We start from the raw sequence: 20702 nt of genomic DNA, 5'->3' as shown, positions 1-20702 counted from the left end.
TGAACAACATTATTTTCAGTTATTTAAATTATGATAACTGTTTTATTATTAATTTTACGAAAAAAATGTATACTTTGTAAAAAGTTCTGAATGGACAAAAGCCTTGAATGCAACCATCTAATATCAAATTTGATCAATTTTATACGAGGTGTACATATGTCAAATAAGATGAATTTCGATGAAAAATAAAGTACCTTTATAGTTCATAATATTTCAATAAGAAGGATGTAATTAGTACATACTGAAACATAGTTTTTAATTCTAAATAACTTTCCATAATCACAATTTTCAATTTTGTGAAAAATAACGGTATTTTATTTAAGTACTCTTATGTGAATTCATATTTTTTTATATACCTCATATAAAATTGACAAAAATTTGATATAAGATGGTTGTATTTTAGGTTTTGACTATGCAGAAAATTTTATACAGAATAACTGTTTTTCGTAAAATTAATAATAAAAGAGTTATTATAATTGAAATAACTAAAAATAATGTTGGTTATACATAATTCAAAAACAAATTCAAATTTTTTTTTTCAAAGGATGAAATTGCATACTAAAATATAGTTCTTAATTCCAAACAATTTTTCATTTTCATTATACCAATTTTCAATATTGTGAAAAATAAAGTTACTTTACTCTTGAGTAAAATTCATATTTTTTGGCATACCTCGTATACGGCTTAAAAAAATTAATAACTGATGGTTGTATTTTAAGTTTTAGACCATGCACAACTTTTTATAAAGAATAATTTTTTTTTCATAAAACTAAGAATAAAAAAGTTTCCCATATGATGCCGACTTAATTGGACACGCTGTATAATATAGGTGTTTCTGTATTACCTGGTAAAAAGGCAAGGAAACGAACATTGATGCAAAATGATGGGCAAAAACTAAGAAGAAAAGAAACCTGTAAGGTATGATCTTCCAAGCAATATAGCATCATTGGAACCGATAAAATCTGTTGTGCCACTATCATGCTAATTACTTTTATTCTATTAAGAGGATGGGTACGTATTTTCGGCTACAATGCTATTCAAATGGGGATTTATTTTTTTCGAATCCTGTGAAAACTAATAAGTATTTTTAAAAAATTTAAACGCAGAATGAAAGATTACGTTATTGGCGAGGGCCGAAAATCCCTGAGAACTTCTATAATGTTTATTTTGATAAGTTACAGGGGTGAAAACCTAAGAGAAAATTTAATGTGATATTTAATTTAAAATATCTCATTCAAAATAAACTTTTTATTTATTCTAAGGGACTTTAGGCCCTCGGTAATAATATAGTCTTTCATTCTGCGTTTAAATTTTTTAAAAATATTTATTGGTTTTTTCAGGATTCGAAAAAAATGAACACAATGTCCGTGGTAATATTTCCAAATCTATCTTTGTCATAAAACGCACTCAGTCGAATAGAATATTGTCAGCATACTGTCAGTCAGACAGTGACAATCAGTGACAATTTTAAATATTTGACATGACATCGGGAATATTTTGAGTTGTTGATTAAATAATATTGATATATAGTGTATTTGATAAATAATTGATTTAAGACGTGAACTTAATAAAAAGTTATTTACTGTGTATTATTTGTGGAAGATCCAAGTAGAGAATATATCAGGATAATATATTTTCTACGGTCGTACTAAAAGAGCCACTTTCACGCACGCATTTCGTTTCCAAAAGTTGTACTTTCCCGCACGGCGTGCGTGAAAGTGAAATACCTTGTAATACGGCATTATAATAGTTTATAATACATGCAATAAACTAATATTTAGATATTATTTACTAATTTATTTCAAATTTATCTTATTGTGTTCATGTTTTAATGAAATTAGCGCGATAATTCGATGAAATAAAATTATTTTGACAAAATATTTAAAAGTCAGATCAGTAAACAATTACAATGGTTTTGAATCGTCGTCATGGAAACCAATATCGTCGTCGTGGTAACCCATTATATACTCAAAGTTTGGTTTTGATAACCTTGTCAAAGAATTAATTTGTGTATTTTCACTCCTAAATAAAAATTGATACAATTCTATTTTTTGTGGCTTTTTTCCAAACGTACAGCCCTAGAAAAAATATTGTTCCTAACTCATGCGGAAAGTGTCTTCCCCGCTCTCGACTGCTTGCCCGAACTCCGCTATCGCATCGTTCGGATCAACGGCAGTCTCGTGCGTGGAAGTATCTCTTTCCGCACTAGTTAGGAAAATAACTATTCTCTGATCCAAGTATTTTGTTGTTAAAGATGTTCAAAATTGTATGCGTTCCATAATAATATATTATTAAAAAATCACTTAAATACTTTTCCTCTTTTCTCGATTGAGTATTAGTTTTTGTTGCACATATAAATTATTACAATCACTGAATACATAGTTAATGAAAAAATTATCACATTTATTAACTCAATTAATAATTTGCAATTATAAAAATAACAGTTATCCAAGAACATTCAAAAGACATCTCTTTAAATTAATGATGACATTTTCAAGTAGTTCTGAAGCTATTTTCTTGTGGCATTTTTTATAATAAATTACTTTTAATGGGAAATAAGCCACAATTTTACCAAAAAAATGATTTTATTAACGTTTCGAAGCCCAAATCGGGTTTCGTTGTCAAAATACAAAATACTACTGATTTTAGTATTTAGTAGTATTTTGTATTTTGACAACGAAACCCGATTTGGGCTTCGAAACGTTAATAAAATCATTTTTTTTTGGTAAAATTGTGGCTTATTTCCCATTAAAAGTAATTTACTTTCAAGTAGAATGACATTCTAGTAATGTTTACATATCCATACCAGTGTGAATTTTACTACACGTAATTTGCCGTGTAAAGACAGAAAAAGTAGGGATACCCGTAACATATTTGCGAATTATGTACCGATGGCCTTAAGATCGACAAAAAAGAAAAGTTATAAAATTCCATTTTCAAAAAAGGAAAATTGTTTCAAAATTTGCTTTCTCCTAACGAGTTTGTTTCAAAACTTACTTTCTCCAATATTTTGTTACAAGACTCGTTTTCTCCAAACAAAAATGCCAATTATTATATTATTTTTCTCAACTACATTTTTCTTGTTTGAAACATTTTTTTCTACGTCGTACACATCCTTGGAAAATCGATCTTTTTCATTTCTCCCTAATAGGAGATTTTAGAGAGAAGCCCGGTGTAGGAGTTGTAAACTTTCTTGAATCTTTTTGGGGTCCCAAAATTGACCCAAAATCCAGTTTACTTATCTCACTTTTAGAGATCAAATTTCTGACTACTGGACTAAAATAATTTAATAATAGTCCAGTCAGGTTAGACGAATAACAGGCCTAACCTTGTATTATGAGCTGCCCCAAATTTTATTTTTCTAATCTTTAGGGAGGGTCAATATTAGTATAAATTTAAAATCTCGACTGAATTTCACCCTTGCGTTAGCCGCCATCTTGATTTTAAACGAGAACCGTTTTTGCTCAGTATCTCCGCCATTTTCAATTTTTTGACAAAAAGTGTAGAAACTAAAATTGTTGAAAATGCGATTTTCTATAATTCCATATATTATAATTTTTTTTGTGCGGTCGATATTTTCCGAGTTATGAGGGGAAAATAGTGAGAGTTGGAGCATAATTATTGAATTATTGAATTATCTTGTTTATTATTAGTTTTACAACTAATATGTACCCATACAAAAATGAAGAGAATTAAATTCTACACAATCTTGGTCTCTTTCATTTTTTTGCTGAAATTAATATTTAAGGTAGTAAGTATGCGGTAATGGCGCGAGCGTAAGACCGGATTGATTTTATAGCAATTGTTTTTGTTCAATATCTACGCCATTTTCAACTAAAATTGTTCAAAATAAAATTTCCTACAATTTCTTTTTAAAATTTTTTTTCATGCGGTTGATATTTTCCGAGTTACTTGGAAAAATAGTAAAAAGTGGTGGGGGAACCATAATTATTGAATTTAATTTTGTTTCCGAGCTGCCCCAAATTTTATAATTATATCCTTTAGCAGAGATCAATAGTAGTGTAAATTTAAAATCTCGACTGAATTCCGCGGTTGCATTAGCCGCCATATTGATTTTAAATGAGAACTGTTGTTGCTTAATATCTCCGCCATTTTCAACTTTTCAACCTAAATTGTGGGAAAGAAAATTGTTGGAAATGCAAATTCCTACAATTTCTTTGGCACAATTTTTGTATACGATCAATATTCTCCGAGTTAAGGGGGAAAATACTGGAAGCGGAGGGGAAGCATAATTATTGAATTGTCTTATTTATTATTAACTTAACGACATAATTGTACATAAACAAAAATAAAGAGAATTATATTTTATACAATTTTTGAAACTTCCAATGAAACATCAACCAAACTAAGTATATAAAAGACATAAAAAAGACATTATATGCATTAAGTTCACTTAATTTTATTAAGTAGCGGGTTTGATTGGTTGAATTTGTCTGTCGATATTTTAAGTTTTATCTCAGCTAATATATCGTGATGTTTCAACAATTTTTTTTTTAATTTTGGACCCTGTTGGGTTTCCCCCCTTGTAGACCCGCCACTGGTTCTCTCGAAAAATTATAGTAAATCGTAATTGCAACAATTTCAGTTCTTACACTTTTTGTCGAAAAGTTGAAAGTGGCGGAGATATTTAACAAAAACAATTGCTACAAATTCAATCAGGTCTTACGCTCGCACTTTTACCACATACGTACTACCTTAAATATTGATTTTATCAAAAAAATGTACGGCATCAAAATTATACAAAATTTAATTATCTTCATTTTTGTGTAGGCATATATTTGTTGTAAAACTAATAATAAACGAGATAATTCAATAATTCAATAATTATGCTACAACTGTCGCTATTTTCCCCTCATAACTCGGAAAATATCGACCGCACGAAAAAAATTATAATAAATGAAACTATAGAAAATCGCATTTTCAATAATTTCAGTTTCTACACTTTTTGTCAAAAGTTGAAAATGGCGGAGATATTGAGCAAAAACGGTTCTCGTTTAAAATCAAGATGGCGGCTAACACAACGGCGGAATTCAGTCCAGATTTTAAATTTATACTAATATTGACCCTCCCTAAAGATTATAAAAATACAATTTGGGGCAGCTCCTAATGCAAGGTCAAATGCTATCCCGACTGGGCTATAAGGTTTTTAATGTGTTGTAAATATGTGTTATGTGTGCCTAGCTGACTACGAAATCGGTCCACTTCAGGGGACATGTAACTAATGAGTACAAGCTCTTAGAGGAGTTGGGCGATTTTACGGTCCCTTGAACACATACGCAAGTAGGTTATCACATTTAAGGTGTGCTTTCTCAACAAATCGAAAGAAAAATATTTAATTATTGTTTATCGGCTATCCTACATCATATTAGACACAGTACTTGTGATTATGTTCAAGGTGGTGTAATAACTGTGCTATATATTTATTGTGGTAAAGTCGAAGACCAATATACAGGGTGTTTAAATAATTACAATTGATTTTTCAGACACTGCTAAATTTCCAAACCAAACTGTCTTTTAAATCATCGACTTAGCATCCTCCTCCTCCCAAGTGCTTTCTCTATTGAGGTTGGCGATCAATATGGCATATTTATCTCTGTTCTGGGCTTGATGAATTAAGTGATTTCCTGATGAAATCAGAAAACCCACTTCGCTCTTATCGACCTAGAAAAAGCTTATGATAGTGTACCCATAATAGAACTATGGAAGTCAATGAAATACATCGGTATTGATGGAAAACTCATACAAGCAACTAAAATGTTATATGCGACCACTAACATCAGAATCAAAAATGGCAAAAATTTCACTGAGGCATTTAATACTTTAAAAGGCATCCGACAAGAATGTCTTCTATCTCCCTTTCTCTTTAAAATATACCTTGACCAATCCTTACAGAGGTGGACAAAAGCAGTAAAACCGATGGGACTGAAAGTGGGAGACGACTCCCTATTTACATTATACTTTGCGGACAACCAAGTTGTTATAGCCCAAGATCAAGATGACTTAAGCTATATGATAGGGAAGCTAAATAAACATTACCAACAGGCAGGATTAGTAATAAATATGGACAAGTCAGAATACTTCACTAGTGTGAAACGAAGACATTGAAAACCGACCATTGGAACAAGGACATATTGTTGGTGTGAAACAATACAAATATTTGGGAGCTATATTTAACAAACGAGGAAATAGTGAAGATGAAATACAACGTAGGATCAATAAAGGTTGAGGCATCACTAGATCCGTCAATTCAATTTTATGGGACAAAGATATCAGGAAGGAAACAAAGAGAAGAATATATGAAAGTATAATGAAGAGCGCTACAATCTACGGTGCAGAAGTTTGGGACATAAGTGCAAGAAATAAAAAGAAGCTACTTAGTACAGAAATGGACTTTTTGAGGAGAGGTTTTCAGGTTTCGAGATTAGAACATGTAAGAAATGAAACAATTAGAGAACAATCAAGTATATTCAAATGGGAAATAAGCCACAATTTTACCTAAAAATGATTTTACTAACGTTTCGACGCCCAAGTCTGGAGGGACAATATTCAGGAGGCAATGGATTAAAGGCAATTAGATGAAGTATTCATTTGTATTTTGACAACGACACCCGACTTGGGCGTCGAAACGTTAATAAAATCATTTTTAGGTAAAATTGTGGCTTATTTCCCATTTGAATATACTTGATTATAAAAATGCCACAAGAAAATAGCTTCAGAACAACAATTAGAGAACACATGAAGGTGGAAAAAACTATAATAGACGATATTGAAAAGAGACAGTTGACATGGTTCGGTCACGTTAAAAGAATGAATGAGACTCGCTGGCCGAGAGAAATATTAGAGTGGGCCCCACCGGAGAGAAGAAAAAGAGGACGACCACGGAGAAGCTGGAGGGACAATATTCAGGAGGCAATGGATTAAAGGCAATTAGATGAAGATATGTTTTACGATAGAAAAAATTGGAAGCTGGGTATGAAGAGGTGACGACAGTCGTAGAAATCCATTATATATATACCTTCGATTTTGCCTTCTAATATTACCTGGAGGTGCTCAAATTCCTTATGGCGCATTATGTGTCCTAGATATAACGTCTTTCTAATTTTGATTGTATTGACCAGATGAGCACATGTGTTCATTATTTCCAGTACTTCTTCATTTGTAGTTCTGCTGGTCCAGTTATTATTAACATTCGGCGGTACATCCACATTGTGAATGAATTCAGTTTGTTGACGTCATATTGTTTTATTGCCGAGGTCTTACAGCCACACATAACACTTTATTGTTCTCAATCTTATTGTGACTGATAGGTTGGGGTTCAATGCGTCTTTTAATTTCTTTTGAATGGCCTAGCTGACTATTTTGCTCTGTGCTCAGGTACATGAAACTTTGGGAACTCTGAAGGGTGATACCATTTATTTGTATGTTGGGTATAATTAATTTACTAATGGGGATTCTTGTGGAATACCATGATTTTGGTTTTGGAAAACTTAATGTCCAAGCTTCATCATCATAGTCATTAACATCTTAGTAGATGTGTTGTGGTTCATAATTGGGCTTCAGCAGCTCGGACAGTTTGATTGATAATATTTCTCCACTGGTCGCGGTCATCAGTTACATATATTGCCTCAGTATACTGTTTGTTGAGAAGCTTTTTAGTAATGTCCGCCCATCGCTGTGGAGATCTTCCGCGTTGGCGTTGAGTCTGAGGCCTTCCTTGGACCACCAACCGCTCTATTTTGTGATCACTCCGATGGATATGACCAAAGAACTTTAAAATTCTAGAGTAAACGGTACTGGAGAGACGCTGTCCGGTTTAATTTCATCCAGAACCGAGACATTTGTACGGCGAGCCGTCCATGGAATTCGAAGCAGGCGTCTCCATGTCCACATTTCAAAGGCGTCTATACGTCGTCTATCTGATTCTTTGACTGTCCATGTCTCGCATGCATAGTAAAATATGGAAAAGACCAGAGTTGAAACGAGTCTCTTTTTGTTTGTCATAGTAATGTGACGATCACGCCAGACCCTGTTTAGTTCACTCATTGCTGCTCTTGCTAGTTGAATGCGTCTTCTAATTTCTTTTAGTCCAAGCTTAGACCGTGACTTTCTTCTGATATGTTCATCAATATTTTAGTTGGTCTTCTGTTTCCGCTAATATTACGGTGTCATCGGCATATCTTACATTGTTAATGATGATTCCATTTACTCTGGTACCTTAAGGGCAATCTTTTTCATCAGGACTTGATTCTTCAGACGTTGCTGAATTTCCAAACCAAACTGTCTTTTAAATCATCGACTAAGCATGCATTTTTCTTATCTGAGTATATTTTCATCCAGATACACAAACACATACAGTGCTAGCCAAAAGTTTCCTCCTCTCTCGTATCTTTTAAACGGTTATACTTATAGTGAAATTTGAAGGGAGGAAATAAACGGATGTAGGCTTCTCAACTAGTCATAACAGTGACGTAATAGTCATAGATGGCGTTACAAAGCCACTCTAACCGATAATTTTAAATGGGACTTTATGGCAAGTGATATCTCGTTTGAAAGATATTGAACAGAGCCTATTCAATCATAATAATTTTGTTTGGGTGTAAGCTGATTTTTATGAATAAATTAAATACTAAAATAGTCGTGAAAATGAAGCTGAAAAAATGGCAAAACCTCGCAATTTTTTCGTCTAGCATCGATTTGTACAAAAATTTGGGTTTAGGCTCACTACACCCTCTAGTTCATTTTCTATATTGAGCTGCTGTACGCTTTTGGTTTTTTAAGGGTGAAAACTACCCCTAATTGTAAAAAATTATAAAATAACATTTTAAACTTCAATATTGTCAACATTTGGTTATTATTAGTTACATAATGATTGTTTTATGCTTTAAGATATACTATCATATTATTTCAACCCTTAAAACCACCCTCGTTGGAGCTATATATAAAAACTTTCCTTATCCTAAAAGAATAATTTCGGCTTGCATCGATTTACATAAAAATTTGGGTTTACGATTATCTTACCCTGTACTTCATATTCCATATCATGCTTAAGGGCGTTGATTATTTTTAGGGGTGTAAGCTACCCCTTATTGTCAAAAATTATATAAAAACATTGTAAACTTTATTATGGGTAAAATTTGGTTTTGATTGGTTAAATAGTAATTGTTTTATACTTTAGGATATATTTCAACCCTTAAAAACCACCCTTAGTAACATTAGAGTTATTATAAATAGATATTTTAATAGATCTATACAGAAAAAAAAAGAAGAATTAAATAATTACAAAAACATTTATTTGCACAAAAATACGAATTCACAAATATGTACAAATACAAATACAAATAGTTTTTTAGTCATATTTCAGTATACGAACCGGTTCTGTGGTATTATACATTAGGGTGGAACGAAAAATTCGAAGTCATTATTTTTTATGGGGCTAGTGCGAAAAAGTTGTGTTTTGATGTATAATTAAACTGTAAAAAATCTTTTTTGTATTGGACCCTATCTTCAGGTTCCATATTAAATTTAAATTTTTGGAAATAACAAAAAAAATAAAATTTTAAAAATTTATTTTTTGTCAGTTCTTTGAATCTAAATAATTGTTTTATGATACAATATACATTTTAAGATTGGTATTCTGATTTTGTTTTAAAAAACGGCATAATATTTCTAGACTGCAACCTTGAACGACTAAAGCCATCCCTTGATTCTGGTCCACAAACAGCAGATGATGCTTCAGTTACTAACTTAACAGTTCTTTCCACGGATTTTATATGACAAGAGCAGTTTAAGACACCTATGTTGTTGTAATTCCCAGAATCAATCATATCCCTTACATCTTCATTTGAAATATATTTTAGCAAAGGAGGAGCCGCAGCCGTGACTTTGAATCCAGAAATAGAAATTAAGTCATTATAATCTGCAGCACTAAAATTTAATGTTGGTATTTTCAATCTCCGGATCTTTTTTTCTTTCTGAATTTCTGTAGCTTTCGGTACTCTGCGTAGTCCTAGCTCCCGTATATGTTTTCGTTCATCTTTCATCATACCGAGTAATACATTTTCGGGATGGGCAAAATAAGCATTCCTTTGGATAACGGCATCGACAATTTTTCTTTGGTCAACTGGTAGAAATCGTGAATAATGGATCATTTGCCATAAATGTTTTGAACCATCAGAATAGCTAGGATACAGTTTTATATAAAACCAAACTGGTGCATACACTTTTTGGATGAAACTTACTAACATAATTAATTGGTGGCTGGGATATTCAGTTCCAACATACAATCGAAACAACCGATTATCAACTGTCAGCCACCTTGCGTATATTTTTCCAGGTTTTTTAAGACTCAAATCATTAGGACATTTTCCCGCAGCAACTGCTTGACTGATTTAATACAAGTATTTCTGATCGGTACTAAGGTCTGTTGTGTCTAATAATATTGCTAGGTTGTTTTCTGTTGCGACAAAATCGACAACAGCCTTCTCTTCACAGCGTTCCAGAAGTTTTCCTATTGGCCCTGAAAAACCAAGTGGTCCACTGGTGCGTCCATCTGTGCGCCCAACTGTTGAATTAAAGCACGTAGAGCCCGTAGAGGTAGCTCATTGCAATGAAATAAGCATACTAGCCATTGAAGTGAAGTGCCGCAGTATTTGTGACGTAGATGGTTGGACTGTAACTGTTGACAAAGGAGCAATGAATTCTTCTTCATGATCATCTGCATCAGAAGAATTTGAGTCAGACAAGCTGCTACTTACGGAAGGATTAGAGGAATCAATGGTACATGCTTTAAGAACAATTTCGTCAGTACTTACAATATTTTTGAGAACTTGCCTTTGCCTTCATGGTTCTTTACATTTTCTTCCTTATTCCTGCAGATGCTGCAATATCCACCGGTCCAATTGCCATTTTTCGACAGGATCGTTGATCTTGAAGACAAATTCACTTATTTTGTGATACTTTCTTGATTTTATCACAAGTACACACACAAATTTCCAGTCATGTTGCACTGGCAAGCCGCGATATTCAATAACTTTTTACACTCCTTTCGAAACTGGCAAATCTTTTCTATTTATGAATCAGATGCTTGCTGAGTTTTTGTGTATCTATCACTTAAGATTTTGATACTCTGTATAAAAATATTTTTAATCATATCTTGAATGCACTTATGCGATAATGTTGGAGTAGAAGCTTTTATTCATATTTGTTCTACTTTCGTTGCAACGGTATTCAAGACGTCGCGTCGGCCATATATGGACCTTTATTATTATTTGTCAACTTAAGTTTATTACGAGTAAAGAGAAAGCACTTTAGAATGTCACACTTAGTTGGTAAAACACGATCATTGAAATTTGATCAAAGCCATATTGATTTTTTCGACAACTGTAATTTTTTTGTTTTTTCATTTTTCAAATCCAATATGGAACCTCAAGATATTTTTTTATTTCAAAATGCTCTCGCACCAATTGTTTTAATCACCTGACACAACTTTTAAACGATAGCCACAATAATTTTTCTTTTCTTTTATTTTTTTGACCTTTTTCGTTCCACCCTATTATACATACATTGAAAATTATCCATAAGCGGACTATCCGAATTTTTCGAAAAAAAAATTTGTTTTATAAACATAGCTTCTTTATTTTTGGCGTTAAAAAGTTTTTTCAAAAATGACTTTGTAGGATTTTTGAAGAGCTATAAGACCGTGAAATTTAAATTCCGTAGATCCCTTACTTTTTAATTAGGGTGGGTTTAAATGGCACGAATAAGAGGGTGTTTGCTCGTAAATAAAGGTTTTAAACAGCTATATCTCGCTAAATGTTCATTGTAATAAAAATCTGGGCACACGGTGATTTTAGTTAATAAAAAAGCTACAATTTAGTAGTCAACAGTATTTTCGAAGATATTTTGAAGTAAAAGGTGAAAAATGGGAAATTCCAAAAAATTAATTTTTTTTAAAACTCCAATTTTTCTAATAATAGGCCTTTTAAATAGGTCAAGCTTCTTGGATGTATTGATAATATAAACATAAAAGGAATTACAGAAAGGATAAGACCAATTTTTAATTAGGAGGGTAGTTAGGGGGTTGTATTCACTCATTTTTTCATAGAGAAAAGCAGGTACCGACAATTCCTTTGATCATAAGTCGCTTAATTTTTGGGCTAGAAATTTTTTATTATTATTTTTTGAAATGGCTAACTGTATACTTAAAAAAATATTATTTCAGTTTTCCTCGAAAAATGCAAAGGTTTTTCGTTATTTTACTTTGAATGTTTCAAATTATGCAATGGACAAAAATAGTTAACATTTAACATGCCGTATCTCGGTTTGTATTGGTCTTAAAGATATTACAGAAAAAGAGTTTGGTTTGTGTTACTAAAAGATACAATTTTGATTTTTACAGTTTTTTTATTAAATGCATATTTTTTGAGGTATTCTCAAAAAACCCTCTAAAAAAGTCGATTTTTTCATCGAAAAACTGTTACTTTCAAGCGCGAATAACTCGAAAAATATTAGTTCTACGAAGAAAATGTAAAAAATATTTTTTTCTTAGAATTACTGTTTACATCGATTTACATGGTTAAAATGTAATAAAAAATTCCCACCCCCGAGATGGGGTGGCAACCATCCCCAAGGGTTTAGCGTACAGCAGCATGATATAGAAAATGATCCTTGGACAATTCCCTATCTTCTGTGAAAATTTCAAGTAAATCCATGCTGGACGAAAAAATTGCGAGCCAAAATGCTTCATTTCCTCGACTAAAATTGCATTTATCTAATTAAGATTATAACATCCGCATCTGGTAATTTATCAAAAAATTGACGTTATTCAATGAAGCATTCATGAAAACATTACAATTCTTATGTCGCTCTAGCAACACATTTTCTAACGCAGTTTTCCAGTTTTCTGAGGATTTTTCTGAGGTTTTCGAAGACTAAAATACGATGGATCTATTTTTGACCTCGAATGCATATGCAACACGCAAATACGCATGAAGAAAATATGTCTCTCTTATTTAAATAATAAATATTTTCGTTCACTTGACCGTGAATTAGTACACTTAACGCAAACCGAGCACCTGAATCCAATAACTTCAGACGGCTGTAACTTCAGAACAATAGTTTTTCAAACACATGAAGACAAGTATCCATTCTCAAATGTGGTCTCGAGGTAAGGAAGTACAAAACTCAAAGAAGTACCACAAAATATATACAGGGTGAGTCATGAGGAACTGTACATACTCCTACCTCGTATAGAGGCTCCTATGGGGAATAAGAAATGACCATTAAAAAGTGTCTGCTCCCATTGTTTAATAATATACAGGGCGAGTTTCGCATTTTGACAGAAATTTGTATTCGTCATAATTTTTGAACGGTCAGATCGATGTGTCTCTTATTTTGGCCAATCGTTACACTATTACCACCTAATTAACTAATTTATTCAAACTAGAAAAAAATCAGGTCCGGCTTTAAAAAAGTTAGTTTGTTTGTGAGAAAAATCTTAGAAAAAATTTCACCCTGTATACGCTTTTTGAAAATTCTAATATGAATTTTACAAATTAGACAAATAGGCAATTAAAACGGCAGATTTATTTTTTTCCGCACACGATTACTTAATTTTTTATAAAAAAAATCAAATTTCACTATGAATTAAAAATTTGGTAAAGTGAACCATAGATTTAAAAAAAATAACTTTTATTACAAAAATTAATTTTTTTTGCACAAATAAGTAATTTATGTTACCATCCAATCAACTGATTTATTCAAACTAGAGAAAAATCAGGTCCGGATTTAAAAAATTAGTTCCTTTTGGTCTTAGAAAAAATTTCACCCTGTTTACGCTTTTTGAAAACTCTAATATGAATTTTACAAATAAGACAAATAGGCAATTAAAAAGGCATATTTATTTTTTTCCCCACACGATTACTTAATTTTTTATTAAAAAATCAAATTTGTCAAGATCGGAATTTTAACCTAAAAATGAAAAAAAAATGAACTCACGGTTTAACTCGTTACAACTCTGTTCCATTTTAATATTTTTTTTCTGAAATTTTTACAGCTCATACCTCTTACCATTGTGAAGATTATGAAAATTGTTGTAGACTTTCAGTCTTCTTCTTTTAAAAGTTGCAAACTTGTAAATCGCAAAAATTAGGTGGAAAAATTTAAAATTTATCAATTTGATCACGTCTATGTTAAACTATAGAGTCCAAAAGAAGTGTTATGGGAAGTTTTAGATCTAGACGTGTTATAAAAAAAATGGTAAAACTTTTAATTTTAAGAAAAACGTTGTTTTTGTAAATTATTTTTTGTAAAAAAAGTTAATTTTTTTAAATCTATGCAAAAACTTTGCCAAACTTTTTATGCATAGTCAAATTTGATTTTTTTAATAAAAAAATAAGTAATCGTGTGGGGAAAAAATAAATATGCCATTTTAATTGCCTATTTGTCTTATTTGTAAAATTCATATTAGAGTTTTCAATAAACGTATACAAGGTGAAATTTTTTCTAAGACCCAAACAAACTAATTTTTTAAATCCGGGCCTGATTTTTTTCTAGTTTGAATAAATCAGTCGATTGGGTGATAACATAAATTAAATATTTGTTCAAAAAAAATTCATTTTTGTAATAAAAGTTATTTTTTTTTAAATCTATGGTTCACTTTACCAAACTTTTAATTATTCATAGTCAAATTTGATTTTTTTATAAAAAATTAAGTAATCGTGTGGGAAAAAAAATAAATATGCTATTTTAATTGCCTATTTGTCTAATTTGTAAAAAATATTAGAGTTTTCAAAAAGCTTATACAGGGTGAAATTTTTTCTAAGACCAAAACGAACTTATTTTTTAAATCCGGGCCTGATTTTTTTCTTGTTTGAACAAATAAGTTGATTGGTGGTAACATAAATTAAATATTTGTTAAAAAAAATTAATTTTGGTAATAAAAGTTAATTTTGTTAAATCTATGGTTCACTTTACCAAATTTTCATTCATAATCAAATTTGATTTTTTTATAAAAAATTAAGCAATCATGTGCCGAAAAAAATAAATATGTTATTTTAATTGCCTATTTGTCTAATTTGTAAAATTCATATTAGAGTTTTCAAAAAGCTTATACAGGGTGAAATTTTTTCTAAGACCCAAACGAACTAATTTTTTTAAAGCCGGACCTGATTTTTTTCTAGTTTGAATAAATCAGTTGATTAGGTGGCAATAGTGTAACGATTGACCAAAATAAGAGACACATCGATCTGACCGTTCAAAAATTAAGACGAATAAAATTTCAGTCAAAATGCGAAACTCGCCCTGTATATTATTAAACAATGGGAGCAGACACTTTTTAATGGTCATTTGTTATTCCCCATAGGGGCCTCTATACGAGGTAGGAGTATGTACAGTTCCTCATGACTCACCCTGTATATTAATAAAATGGACGAGCCATCATAAGCTTAAAAATACAGGAGCAAAGACAAAACTGACCTACAATGTAAAATGGAAATTTTCTCATATTTATCTCATATTTATTTTTCCTCGGTTCATTCAACTTACAAATTAAATTTGACGTTTAATCTTCTTCTTTTTTACTTTTCCTAGTCTGTGGGGTCTTCTAGTTACAAAGTTTACCACCTAACGACAAATTCATCCTAGAGTACTACATGTCATCGGTAATCACTGACAGTAATTTGACATTTCACCGGAAAGTTCCTTACACCTGATCTGTTCGCAAGATGGTTCCTCCCAACGTGGAAGTCTTAAATAATTTTTTTAAAAATTTTACATTCAAATTAACTAAATGTTAATACAACATATAAAAAACTATAATAATGAAGTCTATAGAACCATAAAAATGTAATCTAGTAGATTCTTCCTCCTTCCTGGTCTGGTAAGTTCCTTTACTGAGGTGGGCGTTATCACCACATGCTTAAAATTTCCATTTTACATTGTAGGTCAGTTTTGTCTTTGCTCCTGTATTTTTAAGCTGATGATGGCTCGTGAAGAGCCGAAACGCGTCCTTATATGACCATTTTATTAATATATACATTTTGTGGTACTTCTTTGAGTTTTGTACTTCCTTAATAGTTCATCTGCACATATTTATTTTTTACTGTATTTCGTTGTATTTTGTTGTTGTTTTTATCAGGGTTATTTTAAAATAAATCATTCAATTTATTTAACAAGTTAAAACATATTGAAATTACTACATCCATCTAATTAATAAAATGGTTATGTGCCTTGCTACCCTGAACAAAAACCATGCATTTTGTATTCCCTGCTAGATACAGTGGAGAAATCTCGTGAGATAAAGTAGGTAATTAGTTGTTAGTTTGTTTTAATATGTCATATAAGATTATGTTTTCAGTATACAGTAAACTCTCTCTTAACGGACCACCAGAGGCACTTGCTGCACTCTCTGACTGGACTAGAATATGGTTTGGGTGTATTTTCGTTTTTCAACGAAATTGAAAATGGTTATTCATTTTTGATTTACATTTACTCTGATTGGAGTACGAAGGGAACCATTCTCGTTGGAACTTTACCGCGCTGAGCAGATGGGAAGTGAATTGCAAATTGTAGAATTCCCTCATATTCCTTAGTCTCAGCATCCGTATGGCTTGCATATTGTAGAAGCCTCAGAGGTGTAACCAGAGGAGGTTCCCATTGTTTTCGTTCTGGTGGGGTGTAGAATAGCATTATGTTGTTTTATATGCCATTAGAGTGAAAACTTAGTCATATTTTTTTCTCTTCAACGGACACCTCCTTTAAAAGGACACTTTATGCGGAACAACTACTGTCCATTCAAGGGAGAGTTCACTGTATTATGTTGCATCTTCTTCTTCTTCTTCTTCTCGTTGTCCTTATGCCCTATAAGAGCGTCAGACATATGTTGTATCTTAGTATGTTATATTGCAAATATTCTGTGATGTGATTGTATTTTGAATGATTTTTAAAGACTACTTGACTTATTATGTGACATTTTGAAATTTCTTTGACACTAATTTTGTTCAAATAAGAACAGATTTTATTTAATAGGTAAAATAAAAAATAAGAAGTGTTCACTTCAAAATAATAAAGTAAAAAAATCTGAAGTGTCAATACTGCAACTGTCAGATAAGTGTTACTAATTTATGCCATAATATCACTTTCGTTTGATTACAGTTACAGTGTGTCCGAACAAATGTGCTTCATAAAAACGCTTTATAATCCATTTATACAAATTAAATGAAACAAGTATTATATATCTACCATATATTATTTCTACGCGTATATAATAAAATATGTCTAGTGTCTGTAATTCCAGTGCACTCGGCTAAACGATTCTAAAAAAACAGACCTAACACTTAAATATTTCACGTTGGTATCATGTGACGTCACATGCTATAACGTGAATCACGTGCAACGGTAGTTGTATTGTACGGACTGTAGGAATGCAAATTTCATGTCAATCCAAGCGGTTCTTTAAAAGTCCGAGCAAAAACCGTGAGTAAGTGCGATGTCACATTATGCGTTTTGACCGGATGCGGTGGAAACGCGTCCGTTTTCCGTGACAGGACCGACCTGTCACACTATGCGTTTTAACTGGATGCGGTGAAAACGCATCCGGTCAAAACGCATAATGTGGCATCGCACTAAGTGGGTAAACAGAGGCGGCTTTAGCCCATGTAGCGCCCGTGTGCAGTTGATGCCCTGGCGCCCTTTTAGTCCTTGTTTATTAATTAATCCTTTATATTAAGTAGTTTAGTAAAAAATGTAAACATATAAAAAAATATCTGTAATCCTATCAGGAAAAAACGACCTGGATCAGTCACTAGAGGCCAGGTCATATGTATAAACAGTAAATAAAAAAAAATGTCAAGTCCTTGGGCCCACGTATAAAATTATTATTAATGACCACACCGTCGAAACTTTTTGTACTTGTTATTTGGGTGGAGTCTCGGACAAATTTGGAGCTTGGCGCATTATGGCAGTGGGGCGTTTGTCTGTCAAGCTGTCACGAAGTTATCAATTTTATGCAAGAAAAAATTTTATAACCACATTGGTCATTTTATTTTAATCAATGGTTTTTATCATATAAACAGCGAAAACAATTTTGTCGGATAAAATATTGCGCCATATATGACGCGTCGGACACGCTAAAAATGTCAAATTTATGAAAATAATTTATTACCACATGGCTAATTTTAACCCAATATACCATAAAACATTTTTACAATAATGTGGTAACCTTGTCGGACAATTTCCACGGGGCTTATGCGCAGTCGGATGCGCCGAAGATGTCAATTTCCTGGAATTTTTTATTTAGTACCACAGATGTCATTTTTATTTTGTACTGTTTTTTTACATGTGTAATGCATATTGAATCACTTGTCGGACAAAAATAATAAGTCCAAAATTTTCAAAAAATTTTCCAAAATTTTCCCTCTTGTCGGAAAATTTTTTTTTGAAAATTTGAGAAAAAACTACAGAACGATCTTCGTCATTGTTCAAGGAGTATGTAAAAAAATTTTCAGATCAAATTTTTTCCAAAATTTTCCCCCTTGTCGGAAATTTTTTTGGAAAATTTTGGGTACAACTCTACGTCACGCTCTTTTAAATGTTGTACTTAGTATGTGTACCAATTTTCAGCTAAATCGATTCAAACGTAAACCGAAAAAAAACTGTTTTAAAATTTTTTTTGACAATGCTTCCTCTTAGGGCGTCGATAACCTAAAATAATTAAGTTTTCTGTTCGTTTGCCCCAACATTTTTGTCAGACAATGACATTTTTTGTATAAGAATATAATTACTTGTAAGCTACTACTTTTGTCGGAAAAACGGTAAAAGGATGCACGCACCCAGCGTAGTTAAAAAGTATGGTCTACTAACAAAAATTAATTTTTTTGTCCGACTGTCGATTTGTTCCAATATTTTTGTCGGACGCTTAAATTTTTTTATTTAGAATATAATTACTTATAACCTCCTATTTTTGTAGGAAAAATGGTCGTTAATAAAAAAATTCCAGGAAATTGACACCTTCGGCGTATCCGACTGCGCATAAGCCCCGTGAAAATTGTCCGACAAGGTTACCACATTATTGTAAAAATATTTTATGGTAGATTCTGTTAAAATTAGCTATCTGGTAATAAATTTATTATTTTCATAAATTTGACATATTGAGCATGTCCGACTCATCATATGGCCCAATATTTTTATCCGACAAAATTGTTTTCTCTGTTTATATGATAAAAACCATTGATTAAAATAAAATGACCACTGTGGTTATAAATTTTTTTATTGCATAAAATTGACAACTTCGTGACAGCTTGACAGACAAACGCCCCACTACCAGCTCCAAATTTGTCCGACTCCACCCAAATAACAAGTACAAAAAGTTTCGACGGTGTGGTATAAATAATAATTTTATATGTGGGCCTGAGGACCATTTGGAAGACGCGCAGTCAAAATGGAATAGTCGAATAGGTACCTACCTAGTACTAGTACACATAGGGTACAGAGGGTGTTATGTACGCTTATAATGTACACAAATATCCAGATACAAATAGTGCAATATAAATGATGTCGGGAGCCAATAGGTATTCATAGCGTCAAAACAACATACCCGAATCTAATCTACGATGAACTACGTACTTTCAGTATTACTAAAAAACCAACAACAAATTGTTAATACGGATAATTTTTGAGAAGCTCTGACTCCGCTGAAAGTCGCAATAATTGTGGTAGTAATAAAAGAAAATCTTCATCCTTTTAAATAATTTTAATCAAAAGAAAAGCCGCTTTACTTTATGTTTACATGTTAATCTAAATATAATACATAATCCATTCCGTCAACGCTTATTTCGCAAAATTACGCAAAAGCAATTTGACCTTTATAGGTTCCACAACCTATTTCGAAATCATTGTCGATATGTCTTCAAACGAATCAAAAGATTGCCGCCCGTCCATGGAGCGTTGGAAGGACAGATGGGCGGGCGGCAATCTATAAATCGCGCCTAATTGCCAATGTAATTTTTCATTAATCGTTTTAAAGCCTATTTTGAAACAAAGTAAAGGACCCGCTCTTTGGCGCTCGGCGCCCCCAACATGCCGGCGCCCGTGTGCACCGCACACCCTGCACAATAGGTAAAGCCGCCTCTGTGGGTAAACCCTATAAATTACAATAAACAAATAAATGACTTACTGGTAGATATCCTAGAAGCGAAGCAACACTTTCTGACGTGTAATAAATTTGTCCTGAAGTAGAAAATATGATTATGAAACCATCGACGGCTTCTAACACTAAATGGATGAATTCTTCATTCGTTAAAAACGTAGGTTTCCAGTCTTCTTGAATTTCGTTTACTCGAGATCTCACAGTAATTTCTGTAAATTGTTTATAATTATTCACCTATAATCTAAAAAGAGAAGTGTGTCTTAAAATTCACGCAAGAAATGAATCGTGAATCGTTGTCGATGCCATTTGCGTCCTAATAAGTTTTCGTCATCGTAGAATATATAAAAAGTTAGAACAAGACTTAAGACATTGGACAAACTCAGTTCGGATTTAGAAATGCTCAAGGAACCAGAGGCATTATTTGCAGTAAATGTGCTAATACAGAGATGTTTAGAACCAGGATTTTAAACCAGGACATCAGTGTCTGCTTCCTAGATTATAACAATACAAGGCATTCGATACGGTGGAACATAATCCG

General features: G+C 32.2%; 1 protein-coding gene across 3 annotated transcripts in view; it reads right to left on the bottom strand.

The window, feature by feature from the left end:
• LOC126891733 (circadian locomoter output cycles protein kaput) overlaps positions 1-20702 on the bottom strand; it is a 248755-nt gene that overhangs the window by 163911 nt on the left and 64142 nt on the right. For all 3 annotated transcript variants that reach the window (XM_050661008.1, XM_050661009.1, XM_050661011.1), the window contains exon 4: positions 20192-20373. In XM_050661008.1, coding sequence (XP_050516965.1) covers positions 20192-20373 — 182 coding nt within the window. The remainder of the gene's footprint in view (positions 1-20191; positions 20374-20702) is intronic.

Source organism: Diabrotica virgifera, chromosome 9 (assembly GCF_917563875.1).
Source record: "Diabrotica virgifera virgifera chromosome 9, PGI_DIABVI_V3a".
Taxonomy (NCBI): domain Eukaryota; kingdom Metazoa; phylum Arthropoda; class Insecta; order Coleoptera; family Chrysomelidae; genus Diabrotica; species Diabrotica virgifera.
This window is presented reverse-complemented; position numbering and strand designations above follow the sequence as displayed.